Source organism: Nicotiana sylvestris, chromosome 2, assembly GCF_000393655.2.
Source record: "Nicotiana sylvestris chromosome 2, ASM39365v2, whole genome shotgun sequence".
In the NCBI taxonomy this organism is placed as follows: domain Eukaryota; kingdom Viridiplantae; phylum Streptophyta; class Magnoliopsida; order Solanales; family Solanaceae; genus Nicotiana; species Nicotiana sylvestris.
In genome coordinates, this window is record NC_091058.1 from 167,541,905 (window position 1) to 167,553,436 (window position 11,532).

At 39.4% G+C, this 11,532-nt stretch overlaps 1 protein-coding gene across 1 annotated transcript; it reads left to right on the forward strand.

Annotated features, from left to right (window-relative positions):
- The first annotated feature begins 1,309 nt into the window (after window positions 1-1,309).
- Window positions 1,310-1,929, forward strand: LOC138885943 (uncharacterized). Its single transcript, XM_070166951.1, has 2 exons — window positions 1,310-1,522; window positions 1,618-1,929. The coding sequence occupies exons 1-2, from the start codon at window positions 1,310-1,312 to the stop codon at window positions 1,927-1,929; spliced, it is 525 nt and encodes a 174-aa protein (XP_070023052.1).
- Window positions 1,930-11,532: the final 9,603 nt, after the last annotated feature.

An 11,532-nucleotide genomic window follows, 5' to 3' on the forward strand; every position in this document is an offset into this window, starting at 1 on the left:
AGGGTACATATGAGTTCGTGGTATATTGTGATGCTTCAAGGATTGGGTTTGGATGTGTATTCATGCAACATGGCAAGGTTATAGCTTATGCTTCTAGAAAACTCAAGAATCATGAAAAGAACTATCCAACCCATGACTTAGAACTTGCGGCGGTGGTTTTTGCACTGAAGATTTAGCGTCATTAATTGTATGGGGTACATGTGCATGTATTCACGGACCATAAGAGTCTTTAATATATTTCCAAACAAAATGAGTTGAATCCGAGGCAGAGAAGATGGCTTGAGTTACTCAAGGACTACGACATCGATATTCTATATCACCCGGGAAAAGCCAATGTTGTGGCAGATACTCTTAGCTGGAAATCTATAGGTAGTTTGGCTCACTTGGAGGCATGTCAAAGGCCGTTGTCCCGGGAGGTTCATCGGTTGGATAGCTTGGGAGTTCGTCTTGCGGACTCTAGTGACCGTGGAGTGATTGTGCAAAATAGGGCTGAATCATCGCTTGTGGCGGAGGTCAAGGAGAAACAATATAATGATCTTTCACTGGTGCAGTTAAAGAAGGGGATTCAAAAACATAAGACCACACATTTTTCCTTTGACATGGATGATGGTACACTACAGTACCAAGGGCGACTATGTGTTCCAAATATAGATGGTCTTCGGGAAGGAATCATGGTTGAAGCTCATACTTCTAGGTATTCCATGCACCCAGGTTTACAAAGATGTATCACGATCTCAAGAAAGTCTATTGGTGGAATGACATGAAGAGGAATGTAGCGGACTTTGTGGCAAATGTCCCAATTGTCAGCAGGTGAAGGTCGAACATCAAAGGCCTGGTGGGTTGTCATAGGACATAGGAATTCCAATGTGGCAGTGAGAAATGATTAATATGGACTTTGTGGTAGGACTACTACACACTCCGCACAAGTTTGATTCAATTTGGATGATTGTGGATCGACTCACAAAATCAGCGCACTTCTTGCCAGTTAAATGTACCGACACAGCAGAACAGTATGCTCAGTTGTATGTTAAGGAAATAGTCAGGTTGCATGGTACTTCCCATTTCTATCATTATGGATCGAGGAGCACAGTACACAACCAACTTTTGAAAGAAATTTCAGCAAGGTTTGGGTACTCAGGTGAATCTTAGCACACCCTTTCATCCTCAAACTGACGGGCAGGCAGAGCGGACTATTCAGACGCTTAAGGATATGTTTCGTGCTTGTGTTCTTGACTTCAAGGGTAGCTGGGATGATCATTTGCCACTGATAGAGTTTGCTTATAACAACAGCTTTCATGTTAGTATTTAGATGGCACCATTTGAGACATTATATGGTAGGAGATGTAGAACTCCTATTGGGTGGTTCCAGATTGGGGAAGCTGAGTTGATAGGACCAGACCTCGTGTATCAGGCTATGAAAAGGGTTAAGATCATTAAGGAGCGGTTGAAAACTGCTCAGAGTCATCAAAAATCATATTTAGATGTTCGTCACAGAGACTTAGAGTTCAAAGAAGATGATTGGGTATTCTTGAAGGTTTCCTCCATGAAGGGTATAATGTAGTTTGGAAGGAAAGGGAATTGAGTCTGAGGTATGTCGGTCCATACAAAATCATTCAGAGGATTGGTCAGGTGGAGTACAAGCTTGAGCTCCCACCCGAGGTGTCATTAGTGCACCCGGTATTCCATGTGTCTATGTTGAAGAAGGTAGTTAGAGATCCGTTAGCTATTTTGCAGGTCGAGACCATTGAGTTTAGAGAAAAACTGTCATATGAAGAAGTTCTAGTTGCTATTCTTGATAGGCAAGTCCGAAGGTTGAGGAATAAAGAAATTGCCTCCGTGAAAGTGTTATGGCGAAACCAGCAGGTTGAAGAGGCTACTTGGGAGGCCGAGGAAGAGATGAAGAAGAAATATCTCTACTTGTTTGAATAGATGTGTAATCCTTTTTATGAACTTGTCACCTATGAATTTTCTATCACATGTTCACTTAATGTAATGGTGTTCCTTTCGATTATATGTTGCTTATGAGGCCACGATTAGTGTTGTTTTGGTGCTATGTTACGTCATCGGGTCATGAATATGTTAGTAGGATGTGTCTCTGGCTCTCTAACAGGTGGATAAGCCCAGTTACAAGGGAAACTCTGGCGAAACCTTTAGAAATTAAAGGAGTAAGTCAAATTTGGGACTGCGGGTGTGTGGTATGAAAACCTGAGTTTCACGAGATGCTAAAAGTAAACCTTGATCCTCATTCGAGGACGAATGATCTTAAGTGGGGGTGTATGTAAGGCCCCATAAAAGTTTACCTTAAAGCCCACACTTTTGTGGTGCCGAGATAAGCATTTTTGCGGCTCATTATGCTGTAGCATTATCACTCCCTGGGCCGCAGAATGGCCCCAGACTGAGGCAGTCTTTTGGGCTATTTTTGATGTCATTTTTGCGGCCCATTATGCGATCGCAGAACCATTTTGTGGGCCACACTCTAATCGCATATTCAACCTTGAGATTTTTCAGATGGTTGTTCTATGGCGCATTATGGGACCGCAGAACAGGTCTGCGGATCGCAGACTGGTCGTAGACTGAAGCAGAAAATGTCAGCTCTGGAGGGTCAATTATGCAGCCCACTTTGCGGATCGCAGAAGCATGATGCGATCGCATATGCAACCGCAGATCTGTGTCAGGCTCCTATTTTTTTACTTTTATAACCCGACCCAATATCATTATATAATCATTGTGGACCATTTTTCTTGCAAAACTTGATACTTTTAGAGTGAGAGAGAGTGCTTAGAGTGGGAGGGGGGGGGGACCTTCAACCTATTATCCAACAATTCTTGCTCAAATCATTGAAGATTAACAAGGAGAAAAATTCACTAAGTCCTTATCCTAGAGGCAAGTATCTATACCCTAGCCCTTAATTTCGTAAATTAACTAAAAATGATTAATTAGTAAGACCATTCTTGGGTAAGGGAGTTGTTTATCTTGCATACATATGCGATAAAAGAGTGTAGAAAGATTGCGAGCTAAAAATGGTAAAGAATGGGTTGTGGGATGACAAAGTCTTTCATAAAAGGACCTTAAAAAACTTAATGCACACTTGGTAGTTGATAAAATGCTCAAATGAGCTAGAACCATGATCATTTCCCTATTTTTAGTTCAATTTGTTATATTTCTAAAATAGATTGGTGTTGCTAAGATTCTCGGAACATTTTAGAGTGTAAGGGAGCTCAATTTATGTGTGTATGCATAAACTCTTCTCTTAGAATTGAACCCTACAATATCCACGTAAGTCCCGAGTTGCTCACTGTGAGTTGAACATTCTGAATAAGCTTGTGCCAGAAGATTTCCATATTCAATATGCAATTTAAATGCTCTTGTTATGTTATACTCTTATTTGAAGAATGTGTTCAAAGTATGGGTTGCATGTTTAAATGCTTTGACATGAAGTTGTGTTTCAAATGAAAGCTAATGACAATTCTGTAAGAAATTCAATGTTCCTAAAAATCTCAGTTGCTCATATGTGTGCTTAATGCCTTGTTGTTGGAAATCTATGATGATTGTTTAAAGAAAAATACAAAATATGAGATACAAAGCGAGGACTAAAAGTGAAATATGAAATACGGCCAATGTGCCAAGTGAAATAATATAATTGTGATTGATGTCTCTTATGAGATGGCCTAGCCGATCGGGTCATGATCGGATGCCATGCCGTACACATGGTGGTGACTCTATTGGAAATTGTAATTGAAATTGCAAATGTGGTTGATGTCTCTTATGATATGGCCTAGCTAATCGAGTCGTGATCAAACGCCATGCCGTACACATGGTGGTGACCTTATTGAAAAACTGTAACTGAAATTGTTTGATGTCTCATATGAGATTTCCTAGCCGATCGGGTCATGATCGGACGCCATGCCGTAGACATGGTGGTGACTGTATTGGGAATTGAAAATCGAAATGGTGAATAATGGCATATTGGTACAAAAGACTTCCCCGACTTAAAATATGAAAATGTAATTGGAAACTTATTTTATCCCTTATTTGATGCTTGGTAAATGTTCAATACTTTAACTGATATTATGATTGTACTTACTTGCATTATTGTTCATTCTATTGAGGTGGCATTTAGTTATACATACTTGTACTATTCTATGGTACTAACGACCCTTTTGCCGAGGGCACTGCATCTTTAAATGGATGCACACAGGTAGCATTGATTAGTGATGGCGGTACATCCTCCTCCCAGTAGTCTTGGTGAGCCCCATTTTATTTCGGGGTTATGCATCTTTTTTTCTTTATGTATTGTACTTGAGGTATAACCGGGGTCTTGTTGCCGTCACTTTTGTTGTATACTTTTGTATCGATCAGAGACTCTGTAGACATAGTGTGGGTTGTATATGGGTGCTGGGGAAAGTCAGACGAAACATTGTTGTGTTTGAATCATCTATTCCACTTCAAACTATGAAAAATGTGTATATTTTGAGACTTTAAGATGAAGTAACTAATGAAATGATGTAGTATTGTATACATGATATCCCTATTATCCAATTAATGAAAATATGTCCTCTCTTTGTTCATGAGTGAGTTTGGGTAGAAGGAATCTAATAGGCTTGTTCAGCCGGGTTCACTCGATTGAGCGCTGGTCACGCTCTCTAAGTTTGGGGCGTGACAAGATGGGTACCTTAACCACAAATTAAATTTACCCTAATTACCCTTAGCCATCCACTCTTACTCTTCCTCAAGGGTTTAAATATAAATAAAGTATCAAGTTAGTCGTTTTTACATTATCAGAAGTGAACATAAAGATTCAGACACACGGGAGTTCAACAAAAAGTTATAGAGAACATTACTCTATCATTAGAGTATAAAGATATGAATGGTTCTGAACCAATCATAATATTGACCTTAGGGTATCTTACTAGAACACTAAGTATAAATACAAATCACTGGAAGTGAACTCATAGGGTCCAATAACCTCAATGACCTTAATGGTTGGTCATAACATGCATCAAAACATTTTAGATGATCATTAATAGAAGGGAGTTCTAGGATGAAGAGGGCTAGTTGTATATCATCAATAGATAGGTGTTATCTCTAACTAATTCAAGTTCAGAGATGTCTTGTTAAGTGATCTAAGCATCAATAAATTAAAGGTAAGGACACATATATTAGTCTTATCAATTCTAATTAAGGTTCCACATTTCTGGATCCTTAAATAGGTTCATAACACTTAGAATAGTCCAATCGACATTTCAACAATCTTCAGAATAGTTCAGAGCAAACATATACACAACTGAGACCTTACTTCACTAACACTTGAATTAACAACCTTGTTCGGACTTCCTACAGATGATGGCTACCAACAAAGACATCAACGTAAATATAAAAGTTAGTTTTAGTCTTGTTTAGACCTAATGGCATGATATCTAGTTGTGACAATATACAGTCTAATAGATTCCAAATTGCAAAATGCAAATAACTTTAAATCCATGATTAAATTCTTTATAAACAGAGATGTCAAGCAGACAAGACACAACAAATAGAGTTCTTCATTTTCAGTAGGCTAAAACAAGGTAAACATACCTCAACCAATTCACCTGAACATGTAAGTAATTTTACTTGCAGGTTATAACAACACACTTCTTATTACAGATCCTATGTTCAACATCATTCACTCAAATTACTAAATTATTAAAATAGATAGTACTCAATCTAACAAGAGAAGCTTTTAACAAGGGACATAGTAGTTTAACCATGAAACTTTATTAATTGAAGGGTATGTGAGGGTACATAAACATCACTAGGCTAGACGAAGTAACATGATGAATGTGGGCACAAGCATAGAAGTTAATAAGAGTCATTTAACCATCATAACAGTAAAGATTTTAGGTAGCCACTACCACAGAGTTCATAGTATAAAATAGCAAAGGGACATGACAGATCAAAACACAGCAAATGAGCAAGTTATGTGATAACTATGCTAATAGATTCACCATATGATTTCAGACTACAATGATAGGCTTACATGAATAGTTAAATGTACAGAACATGCATGGTTTCAACAACATGGCTATCAACTAAGGTCATTAAAGCAAATAGACCAGATACAAGACCCTATGTGTTCTGTAAGTACCGAGCCTAACCTCGATGAAGTAGTGACGACAATAAACCTATACGAATAATGATAATAACAGAAAATAGGAAAAATAGATAAGGCCCTAGAATAACATGTTCTCAAATCTCACATCACAACACTAGAACAAATTCTATAGCATCTACAGTTACTGCACATTATACTATATTGAGATGTGTAACCCGATCCAGAAATATATATAAATATTGTTGCGGCATGCAACACGATCCCAAATAGTAATATCAATATTAGTTGTGGTGTGCAACCCGATCCCACATAATAATATCAATAACTGTTGTAACGTGCAACCTGAATCAGACAATAATATTAACAACCATTGCAGCATGCCACCCGATACCACAGAAGAATAATAATGTGAACATTCACAAAACTACATTGTAGTTCAAATAAAATGCAATAAAAGAACTACACTATTAAGGACATAAGGCAAATAAAGTAGTTATTTAATAACACACAAGGTAAAAAAAAGCAAGTTAAGTCAATTAATAAATAAAGATACTGATACAGGGAAACAATTAGCAATTAAATCATGTAACGGCTAAGGCATGAATTTAAGAAGTAAAGCAAGTATCAATTATAAAAAGTATAATAAATAAATAACCCAACCCACATGATTTAAACCTTGTCGGCGCATATACACTCGTCACCTCACGTATACACTATTTTCCTACATAATTCACATAACAAATAGACCAGCAAGTCCTAATTTTATCAAATCAAAGTTAGACATAATATTTACATCACTTTGAAACCAAATCAATCAACCAACCATGACTTTGACTTTCGAACAAGCCTACAAACCAATCGAATCTAGCCAATTGTCAATCAAACAATTCAGAATAAGATTTAGAAAGTACCCACGAATGAAAAAGCTTCAATCTTTGATGAAATTGAAAAAAGTCAACAAAAGCCAAACCGGGCCCGCTTGGTCAAAATTCGAGATCCGCACCAAAATTTGATTACCCTTTCATTCCTGAGCCGGGTTATGTGACTTTTGAAATCCAACCTCAATTTGATGTCTAAATTGCAATTTTGAAAATCCCTATATGCTACCCAAATTCCTAATTTCTACCATAAAATCCTAGATTTGATGTTAAAAAATCTCATGAAAAGTAATAGAAAATTGAAAGAAAGTGGATTAGAGTAACTTACCAATAATTTTGGGAAGAAATATTTTTTGAAATCACCTCTAGAGTGTTTAGGGTTGAAAAATGGTATAAAAGAAGTTAAGTTCTGTTTTTCCCTTATTTACCCAGCTGCAGGTATCACATTTGTGAATATTTGTTCGTAAATGCGAACTCTGCATATGTGAAACACTGATCTCAAATGCGATCAGTGCATTAGATCGTTAGAAGTTGCAAATGCGATAATTTGATCGCAAATGCAAAACTAACCTCATCGTCGCAACTACGAAGCTGACATGTGTTACTAGTGGTCGCAAATGAGACCAAGTTCTTCGCAAAAGCATCTCCATTGGATTCGGAAATGCAAACATTTTCCTCGCAAATGCGATGTCACCCAGCCCAAGCTCTTGCTCGCAAATGCAAGCCAGACCTTGCAATTGCGAGATCTACATCAGACACCAACAATAGGAGATGCACCAAAAGTTCCAAATCATTCTGTAACACATCTGAAACTCACCCGAGCCCCTTGGGCTCCAAGCCAAACATGCACACAAGTATATACATTATATAAACTTTCTAGCCACCTCAAATCATCAAAATAACATCAATTATCACGAATCGATAATTAAAACTTATGATTTTCAACTTGAAAACTCATTTTCACAATTTTTCACATAACACGCTGAAATGCGCTTGGATCACTCGAACCCCAATCAAAAGTGTGTATAGGTACAAAAATAACATACGAATCTACCAGAATCGTCAAAATATCGATCCGAGATCGTTTACCAAGAATGTTGATCGTTGTCAACTCAAGTCCCATTTTAAGTTTAAATTCACTTTTTTCAAATTTTTATGTAAAAACTTTTTCGAAAAATGACACAGACCACACATGCAAATCTAGAAATATAAAATAGAGCTAATAGATGTTTCGGAACACGAAAATAAAGTCTAGTAATCAAAATGACCTATCGGGTTATCGTATTCTCTACCTCTAAAAGAAATGTTCATCTTCGAACGGACATAGAAAAGTACATGGACTGATAAAAAGGTAGGGGTAACTACTTCGTATGTCAGATTCACACTCCCATGTAGCCTCCTCAATCGGATGACCACTCTATTGAACTTTCACAGAAGAAAGCTCTTGGATCACAACTTACAAACCTACCAGTCTAATATAGCCGCCGAGTCTTCCTCATCAGTGAGATTTTCATAAAGTTGCACCATGCTAAAGTCCAAAAATATGTGAGATGTCCCCATGGTACGTCCGAAGCATGGAAATGTGAAATACCAAATGTACCCCGGCAAGTCTATAAAGCAATGCAAGCCTATAAGCAACCTCCCCAACTCTCTCCAAGATCTCAAACGGGCCGATAAAACTTGGGCTCAACTTTTCTTTCTTCCCAATCCGCATCACGCCCTTCATAGGCGACACTCGGAGATAAACCTTCTCACCCACCATATAAACTAGATCGCGAACCTTCTGGTCCGTATAACTCTTCTGCCTAGACTGAGCTATGTGAAATCACTCCCGAATCACCTTAAACTTTTCCATAGCATTACGGACCAAATCAGTGCCCAACAATCTAGCCTTACCAGGCTCAAACAAACCAATCGGCAAAATACATCGCCTTCTATATAAGGCCTCATACGGAGCCATCATGATGCTCGATTGGAAGCTGCTGTAGTAGGAAAACTCTGCTATAGATAAGAACGGGTTCCATCAACCTTCAAAATCCATAACACAGGCACATAGCATATCCTCCATGATCTGAATAGTGCACTTGGATTGTCCGTCCATCTAAGGATGAAATGATGTGCTCAACATGACTTGCGTTCCCAACTCATACTACATGGATCTCAAAAAATACAATGTAAACTATGTTGTTTACCGTTAAAATGGTAATAACAATTAAATTTGATTTAGTGGTTCTAAAAATGCGTGATCTATTTTTATGCTAGTTGTTAGGGCAATAGATGCTATGTTAAAGGCTTAGAAACGAGATAAGAGCTTGATAGCAAGGTGATAACCAAACCGAATCACTATCGATCGGGGCCTTGAGCTTGGTCTTGGGGTCGAGTCCGAGGTCTGTCAAGGGCAGTCGATAGAGACTAATAGTTAGAATAAATCCAATTATGGCTCTTTATGGCCAATAATAAGCAATAAATAAAGAACAATAAATAGAAAATAATAAATGGAAGCAATAATATCAAGAGAATATGTGAGAGAGCAGAGAGAATGTTCTTGTGTATTTAGTATTGAGCAACAGATGATTACAAAATGGAAAGGATCCCCTTTATATACGAGGGGAAATTCCAACATAGTATAAATACATTTATTACAAAGATATGGTGATGGGTCAGCTAGTTGATGTCATGATTTGGATCTGAAATTAGCTCACTAAACTTTGTCAGCTCTAGTTATGCGCCTTGGGAATTCCCCACTCTTCCATCACAGCCGTTAGTCTACATTGCTCCGAGGTCGAGCGTCGAAAGCCCTCGGGGGTGAACCTCGACCTTATTCTCGAACCTATGAAATATGCTTACGAGGCACCATAATGAAGAAAAATTAGACCCTCCGATTTTACCGTATACAGATAGTCACCGTGTTTCTTAGAGTGAAAGCAATGAGAAACGACCTTGAATTCCTGCCCCTCTAGTACTTTCGTAACGACGACAGTCCTAAGGTGCCAAAAGACAACGTACACACAGCCCTGGAAAGCCATCGCACTGATTATGGCGGTTGGTTGTTGGCCTCCTTCAATGTGCGTGTGGGCCTCTATAAATACTTCTCTTCTCGCTCTTTACAGCTCACTGCATCACCAAGCCCCAAAAAAGGTTCCTTTTACCTTTACTTTTGTTCTTTCTTCGAAACGTAACTTCCCTTCTCTTCTGAAATCTTTTAGGAATGGCAAAACCTCTGCCTCTGCGCTTCCATCTAAAGGAAAAGTGGCAATGCCTCCTCGTGCTGAGGAATGCATTCCAGGATTTTTTGCAACGACTTTCGATTTCAAGGTCGAGAGACCTTCTTCGAAGCCTGGGCATCGTGAGCCTGTGTCTCAGTATATTAGCTCAATAACAGATATCGAAAGGGTGAGGACTGATTGCTGCTGGGGGGACATGGTGCTTGTGGATATCCCTACTCGGGAGGAGGATATAAAGACATAAAAAGTCAATTTTCTCAGTGTGTATACTCAATTTTCTCAGTGTGTATACTTACCCATTTACCCTTGGGTCAGTAGGGCCATCCTCGCCTCCGATAGATCCCGTGATTCTCGACTTCTACCAACGGTATCAAGTGACCCTCGGCCGAATTCATCCTTCGTTCTGGTGCATTGTCTACATTATTTGGTACTATGTGAACATGATTGAGGAGATGCCCTTCACCCTCGATCACCTGATCAGGATGTATAACCCCCATCTCTTCCGTAGGGGTCTGATTAAGCTCCACTACCATGCTCCGAGGGCCCTCTTTTCCTGTATCGAAGAAGTTGGGAACAAAGGGTGGATGAGTCCCTTTGTCCGAGTAAGGACTTCGGACTGATCCCAGTGGAAAGGATGCCGTTACCCGAAAGGTGGAACACAAAACGTAAGTAGATACATTATCTAGTATTTCCTTGCTCCTTTTTAGGTACATCTTTTCATGCGCTTAATTTCTTCTACTAACGCAACCATAGCAGTTTACCCAGGTGCAGTCATGGACCTTTCGGGCTGGGTCATCCGGCTGGACTCAATTTGCTCATATGCTGAGCGAGTGTGGCGTGATATGTCCCAAGCTCGATGGGAAGCCAATGACCACGGTGAGCCTTTACTCCTGCTGCAATCGTTCCTTTTAATCAGAATTGCTACTGGTAGCGTCCTCACTCCCAATGCTTACCTCTTGCATTTGTGTAGGTCTGGGGAAGGTCCCCTTGATGAAGGGAACATCACTTGGTGAAGAGGGTACCTCGGGACCCGATGAAGGGAAGACGAGACAAAGTGAACCGTCGAATGAACCTTCAGAATCCAAGAAGACTAAGGCGGAAAAACTAAGGCCGACCCGGCAGCCGTAACTCCATAAGTAGCAGGAAGTCCCCGAGTTGAAGGCGAGAGGGAAAATGATTTCTTGATAGCATCCAAGGGATGGGCAAACCTTCTCAACCCTCGTGCTGTAAAGATGGTGTCTCCCGAGCCAAAGCTTGATGCCGTCGCGGTCCAACTTCAGGCTGAGAGGCCACTGAGGGAGTTTCAAGTGAAGTCCCTAGGCCTGCCGATGGCAAAAAT

Excerpts from the sequence above, each read along its gene's own strand:
- LOC138885943 (XM_070166951.1), top strand. The coding sequence starts at position 1,310 with ATGGCACCATTTGAGACATTATATGGTAGGAGATGTAGAACTCCTATT. Across the intron at positions 1,523-1,617 it reads AGTTCAAAGAAGATGATTGG|AGGATTGGTCAGGTGGAGTA; the intron begins GTATTCTTGAAG and ends AAAATCATTCAG.